This window comes from Tursiops truncatus, chromosome 9, assembly GCF_011762595.2.
Source record: "Tursiops truncatus isolate mTurTru1 chromosome 9, mTurTru1.mat.Y, whole genome shotgun sequence".
NCBI classification, from domain to species: domain Eukaryota; kingdom Metazoa; phylum Chordata; class Mammalia; order Artiodactyla; family Delphinidae; genus Tursiops; species Tursiops truncatus.
Window position 1 is genome coordinate 51,832,443 of NC_047042.1, and position 27,520 is coordinate 51,859,962.

General features: G+C 37.9%; 1 protein-coding gene and 1 long non-coding RNA gene across 3 annotated transcripts in view; one reads left to right on the forward strand and one right to left on the reverse strand.

Annotated features, from left to right (window-relative positions):
- LOC109548610 (uncharacterized) overlaps nucleotides 1–10,746 on the forward strand; it is a 133,003-nt gene extending 122,257 nt beyond the window's left edge. For both annotated transcript variants that reach the window (XR_004528124.2, XR_012333985.1), the window contains exon 7: nucleotides 10,335–10,746. This is a non-coding gene — a long non-coding RNA (uncharacterized lncRNA). The remainder of the gene's footprint in view (nucleotides 1–10,334) is intronic.
- A 1,711-nt stretch (nucleotides 10,747–12,457) lies between these two features.
- Nucleotides 12,458–22,423, reverse strand: STEAP1 (STEAP family member 1). Its single transcript, XM_019931299.3, has 5 exons — nucleotides 22,210–22,423; nucleotides 18,558–18,672; nucleotides 15,671–16,183; nucleotides 14,907–15,071; nucleotides 12,458–12,819 (listed from the first exon to the last, which is right to left on the reverse strand). Exons 2-5 carry the CDS (start codon nucleotides 18,639–18,641, stop codon nucleotides 12,562–12,564), a joined length of 1,020 nt encoding a protein of 339 aa, XP_019786858.1. The 5' UTR covers nucleotides 18,642–18,672; nucleotides 22,210–22,423; the 3' UTR covers nucleotides 12,458–12,561.
- Nucleotides 22,424–27,520: the final 5,097 nt, after the last annotated feature.

Sequence of the window (27,520 nt, forward strand, 5' to 3'; positions counted from 1 at the left end):
AAAAAATTTGGCAGTAATAGTTTTAATTTCTAAGAACTCCAATTGTTCTCTTTTTTTATAGCAGTCATATTTTTGCTCATGAATGTACTATCGTCTCAAATCTCTCCAAATATATGTTATACTTATTTTAAGGTCTTATTCTGTTGTCCCTATTAATTTTCTGTAGGTTTTAGTTCTGTTATTTGAATCAGATGATCCTTCCCAATAGGGTTCATTTTCCTTAAATACTTGGTGATGATTATCTGTTCTTATTGTTGGTAAGTTCTGTTTCCTTGGCCAGATGAGAATCCCTGTTTACTTGTCTTTTAATGCATGTTCCACTTTTGCTGCTAAAGGAAGAGCACAGTGGAATGTGGGCCCAGAGTGCTGGTGTATTAGTTTCCTAGGGCTGCCTTAACAAAATACCCCAAATTAGGTGGCTTTAAACAATAGAAATTTATTCTCTCACAGTTCTAGAGGCTAAAAGTCCAAAATCAAGGTGTTGGCAAGCCCATACAATCTCCAAGCCCTAGGAGAATATCCTTCTTTGCTTCTTCCAGCTTCTGGTAGCCCTAGGCACTGCTTGGCTGTGATAACATAAATCCATGCTCTGCCTTTGTCTTCACATGGTCATCTTCCCTCTGTGTCTATGTGTCTCTTTGTATTCACATGGTGTTTTCCTCTCTCTGTCTCTGTCCTCTTCTTATAAGGACATATAAATCATATTGGATTAAGGGCCCACCATACTTCATTAGAACCTTATCTTAACTAATTATACCTTCAATGACCTATTTCCAAATAAGGTCGTGTTTTGATGTACTAGGGATTAGGACTTCAACATATCTTTTTGAGGGATACAATTTAACCTGTAACGGTGGGTAAGTAGCTTGTTCACTGAGTAAAAGTGGGCTTCCCATCCTTACCTTGCACATTGTCCCTCTCCATTCCCAGAAGCTACTCTGGGAGTCTCTGATTCCAGAACACCCAGTTTAGAGACCTGTACATGACAGTTTACCCTAGTGGCAAATGCTAGAGTCAGGATGCCCTTTTTTTCCTGTCCTCTGCTGTCACTGTGGAAGCCTTGCTTGACTCTGCTTCTCAGGCCCCAGAACTTAAGCCAGGAGCCTTTCCCAAAGCCTTTTAGCTTGGTTTGTAAATGACGTGCAGCCAGCTGCACAGATCTTTGCTCAAAGGGTTACTGGCTAGATCTTCTGACTGGTCCTTTAATGACTCATCCAATGATTTCTCCAGGACTGATTTGGTCTGATGAGCTCAGAGCATAAAACTCATTCAGGATTTTCTTAGGAAATTTTGCTTCCTTTTGCAATAGCTTCTACTGGGATCTTGTGTTGCAGTTTCTCCTACTCATTTCTCTGTAAATCTGTTTTCTCCCCTCCCCCAAATACTATTTGTGTACTGGAAATTCCTCACATTTTCTGGTCCACTGATGCCATGCTTTCCTGTTTTTTTGTTATGGATCCTTCTTTAACCATATCTTTCCTTTAAATGTCAGTGGTATTTAGATGGGAAGGAGATACATGTATGTGTTTACTCTGTCGTAAATATATGGTGTAAGGTATTAGTCTAAACTAGGGATAACTAAACTTTTTCTGCAAAGGACCAGAGAGTAAATATTATAGGCTTTGTAGGCTATAAGATCTCTGTTGCAACTTCTCAACACTGCTGTTTTAGTGCAAAAGCAGCCTAGACAATATGTAAATGACTGGAAGTGGCTGTGTTTCAATAAAACTTGACTTACAAAAATAGGCAGTGGGCCAGGTTTGACCTATCCCTGAAACCAGTGGTTCTCAAACTTATCATGCATCAGAATCTCTAGAAGGACTTGATAAAACATAGATTGCTCTCCTCACCTCCAGTTTCTGACTCAGTAGGTCTGGAGTGGGGGTGGGGTGTCCCAGAATTTGCATTTTTAATAAGCTCCCAGGTGATGCTGATACTACTGGTCTGTGAACACACTTTGAGAAACACAGATCTAAATAACTTCTGTTTCCTAAACACCACCATCTCAACCATTTATTGATAATACAACTGTGTTCCTTGTTCATTTGTTCATTCATTTAACAAATATTTTATTGAGTTTCTCTTAGTGCCAGGCTCTGTTCTAGGTTGTGAGAATATTGTCATAAATAAGACAATGGCTCTGTTCTCGTGTGTGGGGGAACTAGACAACCAGACAAACACAAGTACACCTATAAAAGATATAACATTGGATAGTAATAAGAACTTCATAAATAAAGCCAAGGGAAAGGGGAGAGTGGTACAGGAACAGAACTATTTTAGATAGGATAGTCAGGGGAGATCACTTGGAAGAGATGCCATCTGAATATAGATGTAATGATGTAAAAGAATGAATCTTGAGAAAGGTAGAGCATTCCCAGCAGAAAAAATAACAAGTATGAAGGCCTTAAGGTAGAAATGAGTTTGTGTTTGAGAAAAAGCAAGGGGACCAGTGTAATTGGAGTGATTTGTGTAAGGTAAAGAGTGGCAAGAGTTAAGTTCAGAAAAGTGGGCACGGTGCAGATGTTTTAGGGATTTGTATCCCATAATAAAGAGTTTGCATTTTATCTTGTGTTATGGGAAGACATTGGAGATTTCTGTGCAGAGGAATGACATGATAACATTTACAGTTTTGAAGCATCACGTTGGGTGGGAAATACTTTGTGGGAGTGGTGGTGGTGGCAGGGGATGAAGATGAGGGTGGGAGCAGAAACCAGTTGGGAGGTTTCAAGAATTCTAGGAGAAGGACTATAGTTTTTTAAACCAAGATGATTTTAATGATGAGACACAGTTGGATGCAGAATATATTCTGATGGTGGAACCAGTAGGATTTGCTAATATATTTGATGTGGAAAGTGAGGTAAAGAGCAGTATTGAAGGTAGCTTTTAAGTGTCTGTTTTGAGAAGCTGGGTGGAGATGGGTAGGAAATTAAGATTTCATTTTTAGAACTTAATGTTTGAGATGCTTTTTAGACATTTAAGTGAAGTTGTCAGGAAAAGAGATGTAATAGTCTGGAGCTCAGATGAAAGGTCAAGGCTAGGGATATTAGTTTGGAACTGATCAACATACTTTTGATGTTTTATATTTAAGGCCATAGACTGAAGGAGGTCACCTGCATTGTGGGTGTAGATAGAGAAGAGAGGGGGTCCACAAGTTAACGCTACTAACATCAAGATGATGGGGAAAGGAAGAGGAGCCAGAAAAGGAAACAGAGAAGGCATGTCAGAGAGTATGGTTTCCCAGAAGCCAAGTAAAGAAAATGTTTCAAGAAAGAAAGTCATCTCAGTTAAATGTTACTGGGTGAGCAAGTAAGATGAGGACTGAGACTTGATCACTTTGTGATCTTTTTTTTTTGCGGTATGCGGGCCTCTCACTGTTGTGGCCTCTCCCGTTGCGGAGCACAGACTCCGGACACGCAGGCTCAGCGGCCATGGCTCACGGGCCTAGCCGCTCCGCGGCATGTGGGATCTTCCTGGACTGGGGCATGAACCCGTGTCCCCTGCATCGGCAGGCGGACTCTCAACCACTGCGCCACCAGGGAAGCCCCACTTTGTGATCTTGACAAGAGAGCCTGCAGTGGAAGAGTGACGGATAAAGCTGTTAAGAATAGAAGAGAAAATGGAAGAAGAGGACACAGAGACACTGACTACAGTCAGCTCTCTCTATGGATTTCTGCTTCTGGCAGTGCTTGCCTAAGTTTTATATACGAATTCTGAGAACAACTAGAAAAGCAAGACTAATTACAAAATCTCTTTACCTGAAGGTATTGGATATCTAACAAAATAGTGAAAAACATTAAGTTTTGGAAGAGGACAGAAACCCAGAAGGGTAAAACCAACAATGAGGTCTACTTTTCCATTAGGAGATTATGAAGATGTAGTTGAGAGGCTGAGAAAGTGAACAGCACCTTTAACAGATTCAAGAGACTAACAGGCCAAAATATGTAATCCAGAGTGTGCCAACAGGGAGAACCAAGTAGTCATCTTCCACGAGGCTTTGAGTTGGAATCCCAAGAAGCTAACTCTTGGAATAAGTGTGAATCAGAAGTAGTTCAGGTTTGGCAGGGAGTGAAGCCCAGCTTCAAATAAACTCAGTCCTTAAAACTGAATTAAGGAAACCTCACATTGCTAGTGCCCCTTAAGTACTTGCCAGAAGAAAACATAAATTCTTGAGTAAGATAACATCATTCTAGGCCTCAAATTATTTTACAGTGTCTTAATATACAGTGTTTGACACTCAATAAAATAACCAGTCATATTAGGAGATTAAATGACATGAGTGAAAACAAAGGGAAAAAAAAACAAAGCCCTAACAGTAGAAACAGACTCAAAGGAGCATCAGATAATGGACTTATCTTTAAGATTCTTACTTTGCTCATGGAGATTAAGGTTAGATTAGGAAATCTGCCAGAAAATTGGAAGCTAGAAAAAAAAATTGAAATTTCTAAAGCTGAATTTACCTGAAATTAAAAACTCAGTGGATGGATTTAATAACATTAGACATAGTTGAAGATAGAATTAGTGAACTAGGAGATAGGTAAAAATGATTATAAGAATGATATATAAAGAAAAAAAGGAATGGAAAATACAAAGAAAAGGTTATGAAATAAGAGCATGAAAATGAACAAATGAAGAGTAAATCAAAATGGAGTCAGGAAGCCATGAAGGGAGGGCTCTCATGCACATATCACTCACCCCAGCTTGCAGACCCCAGAAGGAAGAAAGAGATTTCCTTCTGATCCAGCAACAAGCTTCCCACTTCTTGCAGCCAATTAAAAAACAAAACAAAACAAAACCCGCCACAGCCCTCCCCAGTTTCCTCCTAAAGCATAATAAAAGCTGACCTTCCCTTTGTCTCCTTAGATTTGCTTATGGCTTTTTATAGTTTGCTTGTCCCAAATTGCAATTTCTCTGCTGTTATAGCGTTTGGCTCATTTTAGATAGTTAAGACCTTGTTATTTCATTTTTAAGGTTGACAGGAAATAGAGTGTGAACATCTAGCATGAACAATTGGAGTCTTGGAAGAAGCAAGGGAGAGAGAAAATGAGACACAAGCAATATTTGAAAAGACAATGGCTGAGAATTTTCCAAGCTTGTTCATGAATATCAAATCACAGATTCAAGAAACACTACAAAATCCAACTAAGATAACTGAAAGGATAAACCACACTTAGCCTAACAATAGCAAAAGGGCTGAAAACTAAGCCACAAAGAAAAAAAAAAAAAAAAAAAAACTAGCCACAGGAACCTCATGAAGCAAGTTAGAATGAGATTTCTCTTTTTTATCAGAAACAATGGAATTTTCTACAAAGTTTAGAAAGAAAATAACTGCCAAGCTAGATTTCTAAACGTCTAAAAAAAATCTGTCAATAATGAAATAAAGACATTTTCAGACCAAAAACTTGTGAAGAAAAGAATTTTTTCCAGCAGACATGAATTATGCACTGAAAGGAACACTAAAGATTTTTTTTTCCAGGTAGTGGAAAAAATGAAACCAGACAGGAACTAGGAGATGCAGAAAAGAATAAAGAGCAACCAAAAGAGTAAATGTGTATAAATCTAAATGACTGTATAATACAGCAGTTATAATTTCTTTTGGGTCTATATATATATAGAATTAAAATACACAACAACAGAGAGAAACAAGTTTCTCACATTGTATTAGGAAAGGTAAAAGTGCCAGTTAATGTTGGGTTTTGCTAAATTGTGTGATCTCTAGAGTAACTTCTAAAAATAGTAAAAAAAAAAATGTATAACTGTTATAGAGGGGAAAACTGGAATAATGAATATTCTCAATCAGAAAAATGCTATATAATAAAGACATTAAGAACATAGAACTTGGTGAGGAAATAGGTAGCACACAGTAAGATGGTAGAATGAAGTCCAAACATGTCAATAATTACATTAAATATATATGGCCTAAATGCTGTCATTAAAAACAAATATTACCAAACTGAATTTAAAAATGACAACTATATGTTGCTCTCAGAAGACATACCTAAAAATATGGGAAAACAGAAAGGTTGAAAGTAATAGGATGGGAAAATAAATGCTGTGCAAGTACTAATCCAAAGAAAGTTGAATAGATAAATTAATATCAAAGTAAGCAAATATTAAAATTTTGTTTTAAAGTTTTACAGAGAAATGGGTCAAGAACTAAAGGGAGACATTGATTCAAAGTATTTTATTTACTTATTTTTCAATACTGTGTATTAATGGGAATAATACAGCAGAGATGGGTAAATTGATGACATAGGAAGGATGTGTATAAGCTTTTTAAGTAGAAAAGGGGGTCAGATTTAATTCTTAAATGGAAGAGTTGGCCTTGGGGACAGGGACAGTGTTGTAATAAGTGGAGGTTAAGGGTACCAGATGCATGTACATTGGTGGATACATTTGCTGGTGAGAAGATGAGACAGTTCTTTTCTGATTATGTCTATTTCCTAACAAAAATTTACTGGTTGAGTGCAGGAGACAAGGTTATTATTGGTTTGAGCAGAGGGAAGGTATAATACAGCAGTTTTAACAAGAGGAAAACCAAATTCACTATGGAAATATACAAAGATTAGACAGTGTAGAGAGTTCGCTTAAATTTTCTATCATAAATTTAATGTGAGGCTAGTCAGTGTGGTAGGCAAGTCCATCTTCTTCAGTGAGGATGTGGAGTAGGTGAAGGGTTTAACCTGTGATGAGGTGAAGTGAGGTAAGACGTAGACACAGTTTCTCTTCATAAATGCTAATCTTCCCAGACTAAAGGAGACCTTCACGGCTCCCTCTGTCCTCTTTTATATGTATTAGGAGTGAGGTGGTGAGTTTCTGTAGCACTGGTTCTGCTGAAACGTACCTCTCAGCAAACTCTGTCCGACCCCACAGCTGGTTGTTCTCTGAAATTAGAATGAGGACTATTTAGCACTTTTGTTGCCAGCTGTGGGTCTAATTGTCAAATTTGAGAAAATAGGAAAGAACCCACTTTGAACTTCATAGCATTGCTACATCTGTCTGCAGAGACAGAACAAGCAGATACACTTAGACTCTTGTGGGATCCCAGCTCTAGGGTCTGGGAGGACAGATCATTCACTTGATGTGCGGGTTATATCAGCATCCCCCTTCTGCTGTCAATATCTTCCCCTTTACTTAAGAGACTTTGAGTAGGTTTTTGTGCCTTGCAAATAAGCAATCCCTGACAAAAAGATCCATTTCCTCATCTGTATAAATGAGGAAGGGTTTTCAAATCATGTACCATGGAGCTCAAGTTGTCACAGGGGCTTGTGAGCGGGGTGAAGACATAACAAAAAAGAACATCTCCTGGTCCTGTGAGCCCACTTCCACTCTGGCCCCTATTACATGGTGGGCTTTTGTTGGGAATTTCACTCACATAAGTTCTATTTAAAAAAATGAAAATTATTCCTACTCTTCCAGCTCTTACACTGTATAACTAACTCACCGTGTAAATCCATTATTATTTATCTTTTGTGATAGTACAACTTCAACTTACGAGGGAGATCTGAAATCATTTCCCAGGTCATGTGCTGGGGTACGTGCCAGTTGTTATGGCCGGATCATCACAAGCCTCAAGCTTCAATTCCTGGTTCTCTGACTCTCAGAAAACCTTGTCCAGTGAGTCACTCCCTGGTTCAGTCGAGGTGCAGGAGGGGGCATTGTTTCTAAGAAGACCAACAGCTTCCTCATCATTACCATTTTGGCACCTATGCTCCTTTCCCTTTTTCTCTTTCTTCAGTGTTGTTCTAAATACAAACATTTTGCTGAGGAAGCCTCATTTCAGTGGGCTCATGCCTCTGGGTGAGGGATTAGTGAGCTCAGGTGATCTCATCAGTCTCTTCCAGTTGAATAATTTTATAGCTGCATGAACCGACAACTTGTCCTTGGCACAGTTCAAAGGGGTATCCATTAATAATTCTGGGAATGTCACATACTCACTGGCAATAACTGTGAGGCCTCCTTGACCAGCTGAAGTAATGGAATTAGCTGAGAAGAAGAAGGTAGTGGACTTTAGCCTCAGGTCATGTGTAATGGTCACAAGTCAGTGATTTATTAATTTATTCAAGCATAGGATTATTTTCAACAAATAAGAGATCAAATAATTTATTACCTCTTCAAAGGGGCTCTTGAAGACATCTGGAAAAACTGGCATAAAAAAGGAGAACCTAACATTAAATCCAAACTGGAAATTTTCTAACACTTTTACCTTGAAGACCAGTTTTAGAAAAAGCAGCTATTATATCTTGTTCATGTTCTTGGAAAAAAATTCTAGCATTAATGTTACCAATTAAAATTACATATTTTTGTTATTAATTCAAATGTTTAAGTTTAGAGATCCCATGCTCATTAGGCCATAATTTCTTACAGGCTTCCTTTGAAGTCTATGGTCTGAAAATCAGATCAGAATCACAAATTTCTTTTTTATTGTCTTAAAACAACATTAAATGTGACTCATTATTAAAATAATAAAAGACATCATTTTCATAGTTTTATTTTTTTAACTGAAGATTATAAGATCCCTATAGAGCAATGCTTAAAGAAAATAAACCCCAGCAGCCTTCATTTTGAGCAGAAAGGAAGCTCTGTTTGAGTAAGGAAGGCACTGGTCTCCTGGCCAGCAGTTTTCTAGGTGTTCTTTGTGCTCCAGGGAGACCCTGTGTGACTGTTCTCCATGACTGTGTTAAAAAAACACCTTATCAAAGGAGCAGAGAAATACCTTCCTTTTTCTTTTCACTGCCACAAACTATATGTGTTTCATAATTATATTTGTGTATGCTGAAACAAAAAAACCCACACGGCATTCCTTAACAACTGTGTTTTGTAAACAGCATACAATGCACAGAATGCTCATTCTGTTTTTGCTATGGTTAAAAATCTGCTTCTCCTGTAGAATTCCCTATCCTGTTTAATGGCATCATTCTCTAAGTCATTCAGGCTAATAGAATTCTAAAAGTCCTATCCTAAGCCTTTCTTCTTCTCACTTCTCATGGCCTATTGGTCATGAGTTCCTGGAAATTCAATCTTCCTACCATGTTTCATTAGCTCTCCTCTTTTATCCATCCCCCCTCTGCAACAACCTCTGTTTGGGAACTTAGTGCCTCTGTCCTGGGATACTGCTGTTGTCTACTTAGATATTCTTCCAGCCTTCCAACTTGCCTTCACCCTTTGTACCACTGCTCCCACGGCCCCTGACCCCTATCAAATCTATCTCCTGGATAGTCTATAGATAAATCTTTCTCAATTGCAAATATGATCATGTTAAGCTCCCATTTAAAGTTTTTCAGTGACTTCCCTATTCCCTAGAGAACAAAGTCCAAATTTAGTTTCATGTCATACAATGAACTTGTTGATCTGTCTGGCCTGTGTCCCTACCTAATCTGGTATTTCCTTCATCTGCTCTATTCCTGAATGTTAGTCTTTCCAATATATTCCATCCCATCATTTTACACCTCCATGCTTCTCATACTATGCTACCTATCTTCCCATTCTAGCTGAAGGACACCTGCTTATACTTTAATCTCCAGCTCAAATAGTTCTTTTTTGGATCAACCTCACAGCTTCCTGACTTTGCCCTTCTAAACAGAGCTGGTCATTCCCTCTTTAGTGATACCAGTAAGCTAGAATTCATTGCTGTACTAAAATTTGTCTTCCCTATGAGACTGTGAGTAGGAACTAGGTCATTTCTATCTTGATATATCCTCTGTCTAGCACTGGGCCTGGTATATGGGAGGTGCTTTATACATTTTCATTGAGTAACAGGAAATCTAAGCTTGTACTAGAATATAATATTTATTCTTTTTAAGACAAATTTTATAGTTTTCTTCTGCTCATAACAATATTACCCAACAATTCTTAAAAATTCAGAAAAGATACAAAGAGTGAATGGTCTAGTTTTCAACAGCCCCTGAGTACAAATTGAATCTAGATGTTTTTGTGCTTTACTTCTAAGGCCCTTGTAGACTCCCTTTCTCCTATCACTGGGAATTCTGTGTTTCAGAATAGGTCTGTTGTCACTTATTACCATGGCTAACAGAGACAGGACTTCAGTGACCAAGCCAGAACTCAGATGTTGTCTCTACATTGACGTGCCACTTCAGGTTGGAACCCCCTTCCCAAGCTGCAGCCTCAATGCTATCTTAGTGCCAGGAAGGTTGAAAGTCGAGTTCTCCCTCTTAGAACTGGAGATGCTAACATTTTGCCATCTTGCAATGCAGTTGGGAATGCAGGTACTTGACTGCTGCATAGCAGAGCTGGTTGACTATGGTATGACATGTGTCAAGCTTAGTTAAGTGCTCCCATAGTTACATCTCCTTGCTGAATCTGATTTGCAATTCTAGAACCCCAGGGCTTCGGACCAGCAGGAACCCAGCCACACAGCAGGAGGTGAGCGAGTGAAGCTTCATCTGCCGCTCCCCATCACTCCCCATCACTCGCGTTACTGCCTGAACCATCCCCACCCCCAACTGGTCCATGGAAAAATTGTCTTCCATGAAAACGGTCCCTGGTGCCAAAAAGATTGGGGACCGCTGGTCTACTCTATTTCCAGTTGTGTACCCTAAACACTATCTGCAGACATGTATCTATACATCTGAATCCCAATAGTGTATAAAATTCAAATTTATGCTCCAGAAGGCTCCTTAGCCCCCGTGTAATAATGAATAATCATCCTTTGTAATAGAACAAAAAGTAAAAAAACTGAACTCCACTCAGTGAATGTTCTAATTGTTTTTCCTAATTTGTACCGTTAGTATTAGCTCTATTATCTTTAATCATAATAAATAATTTATCTGTATAAAAGACAAGGTTTGCGTTAGTTTTGCTAATTATGGAAGACCTCTGAAGTATAGTTGGTTGGGTTAGCAAGCCCTGATAGTTGATGTATAGTTTGCTCTCTGATGACCTGGTTCATGGTATGCTTTGGCCAAGGTATTAAGGTAAGTTCAACCGAGTTGTACATAACTCAGATGTAGAAAACTGAATTTACCTTTTCTCCTGGAAAACCTGAGTTTTATTTTGCCTGGATGTGTATCTGATCTTATTCTATTGCTTTACTTGTGTAGTCATAAGCCATGTGTTTTTTGAGATGGGTGTTCCATTATGGGAAAATGAAAGTTCTTTAACAACAGTCATAAACATTGGATATACTAGTGTGGTAGATTCAGATAATAACTTTAAAAAATATTGAAGTATAGTTGATTTACAGTGTTGTATTAATTACTACTGTACAGCAAAGTTATTCAGTTATATATATATATAATTTTTTTAATATATATTCTTTTCCATTATGGTTTATCATAGGGTATTTTTTTTTTAATGGGAGTTTTTTTTTTAAACATATCTTGGATATGACCCCTTTGTAGCAATATTCTCTCCCACCCTGTAGCTTGCATTTTCACTCTCTTAATGGTATCTTTTGACAACTGTTTATTTAGTTCAATTTATCAAACTTTTCCTTAAAATCATAGGGTATTGAATATAGTTCTCTGTTCTATACAGTAGGACCTTTTAATTTGTCCATTCTATATAAAAAAGCTTACATCTGCTAACCCCAACCTCCCACTTCATCCCTCCCCCAACCCCATCCCCCTTGGCAATTAGTAGTCTGTTCTCTATGTCTGTGATTCTGTTTCTGTTTCCTAGATAGTTCATTTGTGTCATATTTTAGATTCCACATATAAGTGATATCATATGGTGTTTGTCTTCCTCTTTTTGACTTACTTCACTTAGTATGATAATTTCTAGTTGCATCCATGTTGCTGTAAATGGCATTATTTTGTTCTTTTTTATGGCTGAGTAGTATCCCATTGTATATATGTACCACATCTTCTTTATCCATTTATCTCTCGATGGACATTTAGGTTGTTTCCATGTCTTGGCCATTGTAAATAGTGCTGCAATGAACACTGGGGTGCATGTATCTTTTTGAATTATAGTTTTGTCCAAATATACGCCCAGGAATAGGATTGCTGGATCATATGGCAATTCTATTTTTAGTTTTCTGAGGAACCTCCATACTGTTTTCCACAGTGGCTGCACCAACTTATATTCCCACCAACAGTGTGGGAGGGTTCCCTTTTCTCCACACCCTCTCCAGCATTTGTTATTTGTAGACTTTTTAATGATGCCCATTCTGACTGGTGTGAGGTGGTACCTCATTGTAGTTTTGATTTGCATTTCTCTAATAATTAGCAATGTTGAGCATTTTTTCATGTGCCTATTGGCCATCAGATAATATCTTTTTTTCATGGTTCGTGATAACTTTTAAGGAGTGGCAAGGACTGGTATTTCAAGGCCTTTTATTATTTATAATGCTATGTAGTCTGACAAATGAGATATGATTATTTTTTATGCTCAGCTTTACTAAACATAGAGAATGTGATAAAGGTTATTTAACTTCTCGCTTTGAAACACATCTGCAAGGAAATACACATATTTCAAACATCACCCATAAACAAAGAGATAGGTTAAGATCCTCAACTGGTCATTTTATTAAACAAATACAAATTTGAAGTGTTTATGATAAAATATATCAATATTGGACAAAAATGTGTGTAAACAGCAATTCTACAACTGGGAAGACATCTTAGTTTTGTTAATGTTGGTGACATCCTCCCAACCGTGTCTGATCTTCAGTATCTTCTTTCTCAAGCATGGCAGGAGTAGTATGGCTTTGCATATCAGGACAAGAGTTGGAAGGAAAACAGCTATCATAAAATTTGGAGGTGTATACCATACAAATTGTTTTATATCTACCCATTTATTCCAGGCAAAAACCAATGCATGTATTGTGCCCAGCAGAAGGGAAACAATTCCTAGTTTGCTCTGCAAAAGAAAAAAGAATTGTCTTGGTGAGATTGGTTCATTTAGAGTTTATTCCATCCTATATCATCTAGATCTGTTTTGTTGCTTGGAAATTCTTCCATTCATCTCCATTTGTTTTCCTATTACGTTTCTTGACAATGTCCACTCATATTTCCACTCTTTTTACATGTGGGTAATGCCTTTGTCTCCAGGCTATCTAAGTTGAGAAAATTCACAACCATTCTCCTTTTGGTCTCAGAAAATCGATAACATTGCCTTCCCTTTCTCCATACCTTGTTCTTCTCTCTTATGACATTTATTTTATGATGCTTTGTCTCTTGTGCATTTGCCTTAATTCTGCTTATCAAGAGACACCTAAAATCAGAGACTCTGTCTGACTCATCACAGGATCCCTGCAGAATCAACACAATGCTGTGCACATTTCAGGTGCTCAATAAATATTGGTGGGTTGACTGAAGATCAGTGCAAAAATCAACTTGATATTAGTGATCTTTATCAATTACAAAGGCAACTAAAGTGATTGTGATTTTGGTATATTAATACTAAAGTGAATGAGCTTGGTCTTTGTTAAAAAAAATCAAACATTTTGATAAAGTGGAAAAATACCAACAATTATTTCAATGTTTGAACGAAACAGAGATATGGAGATGTGAAGAAAAATATCAGCTTGCATTGGGACACTTGGCACCATCCAGATAAAGTTACTTAAAAAGAATTGTTCACCTATGTAGTTTTACGGAATTCTGGCAATAGCTCTTCTAGATATCTTCTGACTTCTATTCACTTTACAGGAAATGTTCACTAGACTGTCAGAATGAATCCAACTCACAATTATTCAGCAGTAAGCCCCAATGAATACAACCAAATAGCTAAGTTTATATTTTCAGATATAAATCTCCAAGGTAAATCATAAAGTAGCCAGTACTTAGATTGTAAATGAAAAGCTGCTAGGTTATTAATTGAAAAATATATGTAATTAGTTGAAGATTAATTTACCAAATGTGTATTGTATACATCTTATGGGCTAGGTATTGTACACAGAGTGGAATGGGTTGGGTTGTCAAGATACAGCGCTTGAATTTGTAATTAAACCTGTAAAGTGATGCACAGCATATGTGTGACAGGCAGAGCAATGTAAGAAGAGAGTTATTTAATGAGGAACAGACAACTCCAATGGCTATCAAGCTAAACCTACAAAATCAGCAAATATTGCACCTGGAAAATGTGGCACCATCTCTAAACCACATTCAAATAATTCAGATGGAGACATTCTTTCCAGCTTAATCAGATGTCCTGATAAGGTGTCTGTTGGAGTACATGCGTGGATGTGTACAAAAGATAGTGAGGATTAACTGACTTTGTGGGATTTCCAAAGATGTCTACCCATAAAAGTTAAAGCTATGCATATAATTTAAAAAATCTTGGCAGCGCTTAGGACTGAATTAAGTTTAGTCCTTTGAATCTGGTCAGACATGGATCCCATTGTTCTTTCTAGGGTGTAATCTACCACTAGGAAGTTAACCTCAGTAAATCTGAGGCAGTTTTGAATTCCAGGAATATTGAGTAACTTCAAGTGAATAAGCTACATAAAATGTAACTTGGAAAAAGAAGCTTTTAAAATTAGATATTACAATACCTTTGGTAGATAAAACTCCATATTTCAAGGAGGAGAGTACAAAGCTGTGTAACTTAAAAGGCATGAATAAAATCAGAGGATAGGCCAAATTTTTTTTTTACTTTTGGAGAACTAAGAAAACAATATTGAATTTCTAAAATATCACATTTGTTGTTATTAGATAGACAGCTTTGTTCAAAGCTTGTCCAACAAGCTTCAAATGTTAGAAATAATATTTTTCTTTGAGTAATGCCTCTTATATATGTCTAGAAAACACCTCTCCTGTTTATCAGCAAGAGGGAAAAATGATAGGAGAGCACATTTTTAATTGGAACAAGTGTGAGATCTTTGCTATTGGAAAACCATCTATTATTTTTTTATGGGGTAAAGTCAATATACTTGAGGATATTATAAGCTTAAAAAGAAGATTTACCTCTCTGAGGGACCAGAGTTTTTTTTATATATAATTTACCTGAATATAGTGAAATTCTCTCCATGTCAAAGAGTCGCTCACAGATGGAATAGATGTCACAGCCAACAGAGCCAGTATTGCAAGTGTCACAATTCCTAGAGACACATAAATTTCCATTCTCCAAACGTCATGCTCGATCCAGGCATCTTCTTTATTTTGTTGGACCTAAGAGAGGGTGAAAAGAGGAAGGAAAAAATGCAAACAACACTTGTTTCCAGTATAAGAACCTCCTTCTACGCTCCCTCTACTATGGAGGACCTGATGACTAGGGGCCTCCACAAATTTCTGACTTTATTTTTGCATTTCTCTAAGAGAAATGACATAGGAGCTATTGATCTTTTTCCTTGAACACAAAGTTTATATAATCTGTTTTATTAATTTATATAATAGTTATTTGTTGGTTAGAATTGTCATATGTGTGTATATATGGTAAATAAGCAGAAAATAGGAACAATTAGCATAAAAAAGAAATCTTCTGAGGGTGGTAGAAGATTGAAATGTGGCTTGGTCCATGAACAAAATACTTGTTTATGTTGTTAAAGTTGTAGTTTACTATTTTCAGCTTAGAAAACGTTCCTCAAAGTAGAATTATACAACCAAGCCCCAGTGAAGAGTTATAATAAAAAATTTTAAAAAGCAGATTACTTTCTCAACACAGGGTTTCAACAGAGGTTTGGGGTACTGATATTAAAATAAGAAACAGTTAATTTGTTAGGAGACTTAGACTTTTTAGTTTAATGATATTGTCAGTAATGTCATCCTACCTGTTGATATGCCCAGTTTAGCAACTTGTATCTGTAGGATCGTCTCATTGGATAGGATAAGCTGTAAACTGCATGCAGTACAGCAAAAAAGAAACTGAGAAGACCAAATTGCTTTCTTGTTACCATCCACCTATCCAACCAATGTGGAAATTTCTTATACTTGGTTCCATTATGAAGCTGCACAACTGCTGCTATCACACCTGGCAAATAAACCAGTGCCAAGAGGGTGATGGAAACCATTGGCAAGACTTTGTTGATGACCAGGATTGGAATTTTATAAAAATACTGTTGATGGGAAGTTACAAAAGGGTGAATTATTTCCCTCAGAAGAGTGTAAAGAAAAGTCAGAGATGATACGATAGCAGCGACTTTAATTGGTAAACGCCACTTTGGAAAGAGTTCCTGTTTGTGCTCAAGCTCTGGGGGGCAATCAAATTCATCACAATGGGTTGTTTGGTGCAAGTGCGAAAGCACAGGTCCTTTCGGTGCACTGGTCTCTCTTGAATCCTTATTCTACAAAGGAAAGAAAATGAACATCTTAAAATTGAACAAAACAATGGGATGTCTCTCAAACTAACTACTTACTGCTCATTGTACTTATCAGTAAAAAGGGACATTTTGAACCTTGCTTTTGGATACTGGTTAGTGGAAGGTGGCATAGACTATGTGGCAATGATCAAAGGTATACTTAGTTATCCTACCTTACTGGAGGTTCTCCATAATTTCTGTTACTCATTTTTCTTTAAGTCAAAAGAAATACATGCTTCAGATACCTCCATTAGAGCTCAGACCATTGTGTTTCTATCTTGAAAGTGTAAAAGAATGAAATAATGCAACTGGGAAACAAAAACTGAAAAACTTTAACAAAAATCCAGCAATCGTTGGTAAAAATAATAACACTTGTAAGTAGTCATAGTTGTATTTGTTTTATAATTTCTTTTGGTTACTGGACAACCCTCTGCAAACTCCATTCATTCAAGTACAAAGGAACAGGAATAATATAGTCATCACTATTAGATAAAAATATGTAATTTCCATCTTGTAATCTTTTTTTAAATTAATGTTTATTGGAGTATAGTTGATTTACAATGTTGTGTTAGTTTCTGCTGTACAGCAAAGTGAATCAGTTATACATATATGTATATCCACTATTTTTTAGATTCTTTTCCCATATAGGTCATTACATTACAGAGTATTGAGTAGAGTTCCCTGTGCTATACAGTAGTTTCTTATTAGTTATCTATCTTATATATAGTAGTATGTATATGACAATCCCAATCTCCCAATTTATCCCTCCCCCCATCATGTAGTCTCATATTCATAAAATATCTCATTTGTATAAGTACTAATAGATGAATAGTCTATTAAAATGGTACAAAGGCTATATAAGTAGTTAAATCCCACAGGGATGATTTATTTCCTGAGAAAGTTATATTTCTTTACCCAGTTGCATTTCTAGGTAGTCAACAATTCAAAAGAAGTTTGCACTGAATATTACATCACTTCCCCAACTGACTGATATACCAGCAAATTAAAAAAAAAAAAAACCCTCAAAATAAGAACTTATAGCAGAGTGTTTCATATTGTGTTACTTTATGAATAAATTCACTTTCTCACCTAATATGTTATTCCTAATTTCTTATAGCTCTAGATGTAGACCCATAACATTTTAATGCTCAGAATGATGTTAGTGATTATCTTGTTCATTTCCTCATTTTATGCAGAGTGACTTTAATTCGCATAGTTCTCTATAATTTTTAGTGTTTAAAAATGACCTCTTGGGCTTCCCTGGTGGCGCAAGTGGTTGAGAGTCCGCCTGCCGATGCAGGGGACACAGGTTCGTGCCCCAGTCTGGGAAGATCCCACATGCCGCGGACCGGCTGGGCCCGTGAGCCATGGCCGCTGAGCCTGCGCGTCTGGAGCCTGTGCTCCGCAATGGGAGAGGCCACAACAGTGAGAGGCCCGCGTACCACAAAAAAAAAAAAAAAGAAAAAAAAAAAATGACCTCTTGCCATTTGACTTTTACTTTCAGTAACAAATCACTATTACATCCAATGCTTTTTCCAGTTACTCCATTTAGAAGGGAGTTGAGCATTATACAGCTTCTGCCACCTCTGCATGTTAAAACAATCAATGGATATCAATTTTCTGGTTATGGGTGAAGAATCATGGAACAGCAAGTAAGACTTGAAAAATGAAAATGATTTTATTTTATGCACACTTATTTTAGACAGTAGGTACTTGTACTACCTTATTTTTCCTATTAAGATAATTAAGATAAAATAAATACTTTCTGTTAAAACTGTAGTTGAGATCAGTTAGAAAGGTAAAAAGAGTTTGGAAGCAAAATTTTCCACCACTTGTTCAGTTAAATAATTTAGTAAGAAACATTTAATCTTGATGTGGGGCAAAAGTGTGACAAATGATTCTTATTCCAAAGTTGAATTTATTTAGTTAAACAGTGAATCATCAATTAACTTGATGATCTCTTGGTAAACTACCATGGAGCCTATGAAAAAAACAGTTTACAAAACTACTGTTATATGGGCATTGATGACTTTTTCAAAAAACTTAGACCCACAGAATGTTAGAAAGAGTTGGAAGGGCTTTGGAGATGATCTGGTCCAACTCTCTCACTTTATAGGTAAACCAAGACCCAGGATTTTCAGTAACTTACTCAAGGTTATTCAGCTAAGTCCATGACAGTCAAGGTACAACTCCTCTCATAGCCCACACTGCCCTTTAGCCATCACAGTATCAGTGCCAGGAATCAGAGTAAAGATATCAGCAGACTAGGGTGAAAATCACTTTTATAACACTAGGAGATATAGAACAGCATTTGAATTATTTATAGATTTTAATTAATTAATTAATATTATTATTTTACCAAATAACCATCTTCTTCTCGATTTCTCCTGGACTTCATTTTCCAAAGTTCTTCTTGGTTTGTGATGTCTTGTCTGCTCTCCATTAATTCTATAAAATAGTATGGCCTCAGCCACCTGTGCAAATAAAAATAATTATCTTCTTCACATCTATGCTATTTATGATATTAATGTTTGATAGGGCAATATGAAAAATTTACTCATATAAGGGCTAGAGTGGCAGATAAAGTGCAATTTAAAATATAGACTGATTGACTCATTTAACCTCACATTATAATCTATAAGAATTCAAACAAGGGCCCTTGTGTCAATAGTGTTTTTCTTTGTCCAACTATCAGTGCAATGAATGACCCAGGTGTCTATATGGAATTCAAAGGGTCAGATGTTGCCTTTTATTTTAGGAGACTTTAACTCCAGGTGCTCATTCGGAGGAAAGTCAACTCCCCTCAAAGGTAAATAGAATTAGGAATGTAGTTTTTTGAGAATAACAATGTTGTCAGTGGAGGTTGGAGTTTGCTGATATAAGATTATATTTCAGGAAGTTGTGTTTAATAGACTTTTGGGGTTGACACTGGAATCTGAAATAATGGTGAAATGATTTTATGGGGAAATGTACTCTGAGTTTCAGAAAATGAACAGAATAGACACTCTCGGTAAGGTGAATGCTGATAGCAGCACAAAGGACTGAAAGGTTGTGTTTTAGGAGTGCCAGTTTCCCATCGGAGTCACAGCCTGGTTTTTGTTGGTAAGACAAGCGTTGCTAGCATATTTAAATATGCTAGCATATTAACCCTGTGGAAATTATTTTGTCACACTTCCTGCCCGATAAAAGAATCTTTTCCTTAACACTGTCCACAGATCCTCATTTGGGCTTGGTGTAACATTTTTTAGGAAAGGGAAACATATGATGTCACAACATTATTCACTGTTTTATTAGTTCTAAATTTATTTCCAGAGGAATACATTGCCAATTTATTCTTTATGAAATCCAGTAAGAAAACAGATTAGATATATAACCATTTGATTGACAGAAACATTCCAAGTGTTTCTGAATTTTAGACCATCTGTAATACTTTATTAAGTGGAAAGTTGTTTCTAGCAGTTTAAAACACTTAAAACATTCTCCAACTTTTAAAGGTTTGATCTTCACAGAGAATAAAGAGGAGTCATCTTTACATAATGCCAACATGTGCCTTTGTTGAAGTGCTCTAAGAACATTTTCCATACGTTACTTATTTCAAAATTTCACAATATTCATGCTGAGAATATTTTTTTTTGGTCCGCCCACATTCTTTCCCCACTATTTTATGATCTAAAACATTTCCTCCATCCAGAGAAATGCCCTCCTTTGGCCACAGAAGTGGGCATATGACTCAGTCTTGACTAATGACAGTTCTCTATTCTGCTCATCACACTGATTGGCTTAGGGATGGCATACAACTCTAGTCGAACCAATTAGAGTCCTTCTCTGATGTTTATATTTGGAAATGAAAGATAAAGAGAAGATGTCTTTAATATTCTGTTATATTGGGATGATAGAAGCCTACCGTGCTTTCTTCTACACGCTGTAAGGAGGAAGATGTCTTCAAAAGGATAGAAGAAAGCCAACACACAGAAGCCTAAGCAAGAAATGGGGAAAGACACAGAAGAGTCCTGGCATATTTAAATATTTAGAGTTTCTGAGACCAGATCCTGAATTTTTCAGTTACACAAGCCAATACAATCCCTATTTTGCTTAAGTTAGTTTGAGTAAGGTGTATATCACTGGCATTTGAAAGAGTTCTGAGTAAAGCCTATGCCAATCTTCAAGTATCTATGAACTCTAATCTATGACAGACATTGAGGAGGAAAAAGAGAAATGAGATTTCGTGTCTGCTCTGGAGGGGTTTTACAGTCTATCTGCTTAAGAAGTATTATTCCAAATCATTTGGTGATTTAACCAACATTATTAATATAGTAATTTGGGGGTGTGAATATGACTAGGAATACAAGTTTTACTTACTGTAATCAAATACAAGAAATAATTCACCATGCTTGGGAGATGTGTTAACTGTGAGTTTCAGGATGGCAGAGATGTTAACATACAAATCTACACTTTTTCAATATTAAGTCATTAACTATACTGTGAACAACCAGGTAGGCAGTGGGAATATAAAGTTAAATGACATGGAGACTCTGCTTTCAAAAAGCTTAAAGTCTAGGAGAGAAGGCAGACATTTCAAGAACTGACTGCATGGTAGTGCAATGCATCGGAAAGGAAGACAAAGTTTCATGGACAGATGGTGGCGTGGGAAGGGTGAGGGCTCTCTTCAGGACCTGGTCCTGGAGCATCTAGCAAGTTGGTAGTATTTGCTGATTGAGGGCCACTTTGCACAGAATCTGGGTGAAAAGCCAGAGTGGCCCTGGAGAGGTATCCAACCATTCGTCCGCATGGTAGGGAGACCACACTGAAGAGCAAAGCCAAGGAAAAACCCCGGGCAGTTAGGGAGCTTGTTGACTGTGTCACCCACAGTCCACCTTGTACCCTGAAGCCAAGAAAATAAAATATCAGTCAAATAAAATATGTTGGTTTCCCTCAGACATTAACCAAATGTATAATTTAAATTCTACAATAAAATCTTTTCATCAACAAAAACAACAGGAAACAGCACAGTATTCAGATGTTAGGAACGCCAGAATTTGATCCAAAGTTCTCTTTCGTCTCCATTAAAAAGCAAAGCCTATTTCTGATGTGACTGTTCCATTTTGCTGTACCAGGACCTGACGTTCCTGCTAAATATTGACACAGTCCAACTGGCTTATGTTTATGTTGAAGAATTTGGAATATGAAGACACTCAATGACCGGGATACATGGTCAGTTGCATTGCATTTCCAAATCTTCTATACTTTTAACTGCAAACTTACTTTACCACATTTAACTATGAGAAGGGGAGATGTTTTTCTTCACTGGGCTGTGTTGTTAGGCCTTGCTTCCTTCGTGTGCTAAACGAATGACATTTTATTCAATAAGGATTTTTTTTTTTTTTTTACAAAAAGAACAGAGTCAGGAATTTGCAAGTGTTCGTAAATTTTATGTCTACAAACTCCTTCCAGTGGATTTCACACCTGACACATATAAAGCCTTGATTGAATATTTGGAGGAAACCTGAATCCTAACTGAGATCCTGAAAGAGTCGGACTAATGTTCCAAGGACTTAAAATGAAAACTCTCTGTTACTAGGAAACTTGAAGACGAGTTGCACGGTTTTAAGTAGTACGTACCAATCATTCATCAATACTATGCAAACTCGTGGCGATTTTGCCAAGTTGGAAAACTTGCCATCAGAACCCAACCTAAGGACAAACTTAATAACTCATCATATCCCCTGAGTCCCCAGAGAAAAGGCTTTCCTGTGAGTCCCCTTCTCCCAGCCCCTGGACAAGCCACAATGGAGCGGTGTGCTCCGCGGAGAGCTCGCTGGAAGGCAGCGTGTCCCAGAGCAGCGCGCAAGAGGCAAACTGAGCTGCCCTCGCCCCGAAGCGCCACTGCTTCAGTCCTGGGAGGGCTCGCAACCCCCTACACTCCTCCCGATGCTGGGAGCCGGTGCCCGGCCTCGCAGGGACACCGAGCGGCAGGGAACAAGCAGCGAGCCAGAACGATTCAAGGGACTCACCCGTCTCTCGGCGTGATCTGACGGTAAGTCGCGGCCGCAGCACCGGCCCGGAGGTGCCCAACCCCGCTCGGCGCCCGAACCTCCAGAGCGCGAGCCTGCTCTGCCTGGGCAGACTCCGCCTCCTTGTCAATTGTCCGTCCGGCGCCACCTGCCGGTGCCGGGCGTCCGCAGGGCTCCTGCTTGGCTGGACAGTCCTGGGAAGGTCCCAGAGCCGAACCTAGGATTTCCCTACGTAGCCATCCGGCCGCTCCCGGTTTTGTTTCAAAGAGCCCTGTCCTCTGTCTGAGGTCTGCTCTGCACCCTCTCGATCCTCTCGATATTCTCCTCTCCTCTCCTCTCCTCCTTTTCCCTCCCTGCCTCCCTCCCTTCCGTCCTTCTTGTCGCCTACTTTAATCTCCCAACTAATGAACATTCGTGCAATTCCTTAGAGCAGTGGTTCTCAAACTTTAACATGTATTTCCTGTAGGGCTCATTAAAACACCGATCTGTCGTGTCCACCCCCCCCCCCCCAAAGCCCCACTCCTCCACCTCGCCCACGTTTCCTGTTTAGTAGATCCGGGATGGGGCCTGAGATTCTGCATTTTCTAACAGTTCCTAGGTGATGCTGAAGCACTCTCAGATCACACTGTGAGAGCTTAGCTAACCCATTTTAGAGCTTTAGCGCTTAGCGAGCTCATTTTAGAGCTTTAGAGCGTAGCTAACTCATTTTAAACTTCACAGCAGCTCTTTGAAGTGGCTGTAATTTACAATTTCCAAATCCGAATCTGAATCTCTGAATCTCTTTTGCCCCCTAAATTGTCGAAATCTTGTATCTTAAACCGCACAAACCCTGTCCCCTAGCTGAATAAGTCCTTAAACCCGACGTGCACTCCTTCCCTTCCCCACCTCTGATATTAAAGCCGCCTTCCCATACCCTAACCCCATCAAGCACTACAAACCTAAAGTTGAGTTACTGTCACTATTTAAAAGTTTAAGGTTGCTTTTAAAATATGAGGGGTATGGAGAAAGAGCGAATGTGAGCGAGGGATTTACTCCTCTGAGTTGGAACCAGCCTCAGGGTAGAGCGTCTGAGACCTGAATTGCAACGTCTGAGGATTTGGTGTATAACATCCCCAGAACTAATCTGATTAGGAAAAGTAAAGGAAAATAAACTCTCAACTGCATTTTCCTTGATTATCTTTTATTCATAGCTAGGGCCCCTAGGACTGTTCATATTTTAATATGTAATTTTCTGTAGTCATTGACTGTCCACAGGGTAATGTTAAAACCCCTTGAAGATTAATTTACCATGGACTGATGTCTTGCGGTAGAAATAGAATCCTACACTTTTTATTTCTAGCAAAACTAGAAAATAATCATTTTTAAAAGTTTTAGAAAAAAAATCTCTGTTTATAGAACAGATTATGAAAATTAGGACAAATTGCTAAATGTGTCTAAGCATTGTTGAATTTTAAAAATGATGATAGGTTTTAAATCATCAAACGAAACAATATGATTTTATTTTTTAAAATTTGATAGAACAAAGGTCATTCACTTTTTTATAATTTATTTTGCATGTGATGAGGGCAAGGAAGTTAATATTATATTAATATAAGTTGGCTAACTGTAGCAAGCTTCACTTAAAACTGCTTTTCCTGTTTAATTAAAACATTTGGACTCAAGCCCCAAATACTTCTGCTTTATAATTAGACCAATAATTTTATTTCCACACTTCTCCCGGAAGTTTTTTTGTTCAGTGTTTTAGTGAGGTGAATAAATATAGTATGTTTCAAAGGAAAATGATTGAAAATGTGAGGTTATTTACTAATTAGTTTGTAGAGTTTATAAAGGCAACAGAACATTGGATTAAAAAACCATAGTATTAAAGAACTTTGATTGAGTTATCAGGAGTTAGTATTGCAGACCAAATTTCTGCAATTTTTGCATATATGTGATCTGTGATTTGGGTATGAGATGAAGGAAAAGATTTTTTTTTTTTTGAGAAATTCAAAGCCAAAGCATCTGAAAATGCTCTGAGTCAGCCTCTATAGCACATACTTTATAAAACCAGTATGGCTTGTGGAAAACAACGCTATGCTATTGCAAATGTCGAAAAGCAGATTGCTAGTTTCGGTATGACTTGCGAGAACTAGAGGATTTTAAAATAGGAATTCAACTGTGAGTTACTAACCAATTTGGATCATTCAGAATATTTTGTAATAAACTTAAACTCTAGCAAGAAAGCATATTAACAAAACAGTTCTTCAATCTTATTTAGGGTCAAATACTAAACTAGTGATTTCACAGTAACATATCATGGGGAAAATATAATTTAGAATCCATGAGTACTTTTACTTGACCAAAAAGCAACCTAATCTTAGAATTTGATGGGACTGCCATTTAAGAGGTAAATGGAGTATAGTGGTGAGAGAGAGAAAAAATGATCACACTGTTAAAGTTAATCAAAATGATCACTAGACAGTACATTGTGCACGGATGACAGGAACTGTATTTAGTTTTTCTCCTTCGGAAATCAAACTGACTCCTAAGGGCACAGTAATTCAAACAATGTTCAACGGTATTTCCAAGTCTACCTCTTACTGTATAACAATGGTCAGACTTATTTTAAGAGGAGGCAAAATTTACCTAAAGTTCATGGGGAAATATTTTGTCCAAATGATTGTTTTAGCGCAGACATGGTAAAGCTCTACTGGCCTAATTTTCTGATTCTACTAGTCTCATATGATAAATTCTCTTCACTAGTTCAAAATCTTCTGGTAGACTAATGCTTAGAGTATGTGGTCAGTTAGCCCCCAATGTCTGTGGGTGAAAGTGGTTGGGGGCAGAAAGAATCCACCCCCAGGACTGGAGGTTTTTAAAAAATTCTTCCATGTATTTCCCCCCAGCTCAAGCCCTTTATTGCTTATTCACCAGCACAGTTAACAGTCAACATCTGTTCTAGGTGGATTCTAAGAATTGGTGGTTTATTTCAAGGCTCACAGATCCATTTCTGCCCAAATACTGCTTAACTATGATGCTCAAAATTCTGTGACAGAATATATCCTATTGTCTTTAAATCTGTTGTAATCTATGAAAAGGTACCTGCAAATGGCATCACATTAAGCCTTACCAGTTATTTACATCCTACTAGCATCGAATATTTCAGTACTTTTTTGAAAGTATGTTCTGACAGAGAGAGTGAAATATAAGGGTGTTGAAGATGGATACTGGAAGGCTGTGAAGGGGTTATACCTTAGGGAGAAACAGAAGCATTGGAGCCAAGAGAACAGATTTCACCACCTTCACAGTATTACTTAACTAGGCAGTTTCTCCTTTCCCCACATCTCCATATCAAACGATACATATTGGTGAAAAAAAGTATCTTCTTTAAACCACTCTATCTTGGTCTCCTTTGTTATAGTAGCTTAGCCCATACCCGAGCTTGTTTGATATTATATTACAGCACTTTTCAGAATTAGCCTGTATTGGAGATTTTTATATATGTTTCTTTTACCCTCATTAAACTGTGAGCTTTAAGAGAGCAGAGACCTTGCCGTTTTTACCTTTGTATCTCTTGTAATTTAGAGATTGGTGGAACAGACTTATATATGTTTGTGGAATGTGATTTTACCCCTGGAAATAATATGATGGAAAAGAATTTTTTTTTCCTTTATCCATTCAACCACTGATGGACACATAGCCATTCATCTATGTTTGCTATTTTTTTTTTTTTTTTTGCGGTACGCGGGCCTCTCACTGTTGTGGCCTCTCCCGTTGTGGAGCCCAGGCTCCGGCCATGGCTCACGGGCCCAGCCGCTCTGCGGCATGTGGGATCTTCCTGGACCGGGGCACGAACCCGTGTCCCCTGCATCGGCAGGCGGACTCCCAACCACTGCGCCACCAGGGAAGCCCTATGTTTGCTATTATAAATAATGATGCAGTGAACATGGAGGTGCAGATATCTCTTCAGCATAGTGATTTCATTTCCTTCAGGTATATACCCAGAAATGGAATTGCTGGATCATATGGTAGTTCTATTTTTAATTTATTTTTTATCCTGTTTCCATAGTGGCTGTACTAATTTACATCCCCACCAACAATATATAAGGGTTCCCCTCTTCTCCATATCCTTGCCAGCTGGCATTTTTTTCTTACTCCAAGTTTAATCTTTTATCAGTTTGATTATGAAGTAATTTTGGGGAAGCCTTCCAGAAGACTATTTGAAATGTGAATTTACACTCAGCAAAGCTAATGACAAATCTCACCTTATTATCTTGAGATATTAGCTGAGGATACTGTATACATGCTATGTTGGGGATGTATACATGAATAGGGTGTGTGATCAATAGTGGGAGAAACCTTTGTTGGCAAAGGGGAACATGGAAAAATTCAGTAGGAGAAACAGGAGCCTCAGATACTTCTTCCTCTGCACTCTCCGTACAGTGTATTCAGCCTTCTTTGCTAGAGTGGAAACTGCTGGAGGGCAGGGATCATTTCTTTCCATTTGCCTCCTCAGACTTAGTAAGAACATAGTATATAGTGAAAAGCTGATAAATACCTATTGAATGAAGAGTACCTTGGGGAGAATTTAAGTTGGGGCAAGTGGTCAACAATGTCAAGTACTATTAAAAGTCAAATAAAATAGGAAATAAAAAAGAGTCTGGGCTTCCCTGGTGGTGCAGTGGTTGAGAGTCCGCCTGCCGATGCAGGGGACACGGGTTCGTGCCCCGGTCCGGGAAGATCCCACGTGCTGCGGAGTGGCTGGGCCCGTGAGCCATGGCCGCTGAGCCTGCGTGTCCGGAGCCTGTGCTCCACAACGGGAGAGGCAACACCAGTGAGAGGCCCGCGTACCAAAAAAAAAAAGAAAAAGAGTCTGTTGGGCATATGAAAAAAATGCTCAACATCACTAATCATCAGAAAAATGCAAATCAAAACCACAGTGAGATATCACCTCACACCTGTCAGAATGCCTGTCGTCAAAAAGACAAGTAATAAATGTCGATAAGGATGTAGAGAAAAGGGAACCCTAGTACACTGTCGGAATGTAAATTGGTGTAGCCACTATGGAAATCAGTATGGAGGTTCCTCGAAAATTAAAACTACCATATGATCCAGCAATTCCGCGCCAGGATATATATCTGAAGAAAACAAAAATACTAATATGAAAAGATACATACACCCTGATGTTCACAGAAGAATTATTTACAGTAGCCAAGATATGGAAGCAACCTAAGTGTTGGTCAACAGATAAATGGATATAGAAGTTGTATATATTTTGGGCTGGCCAAAAAGTTCGTTCGGGACTTTCTGTATGATCTTACGGGAAAGATCT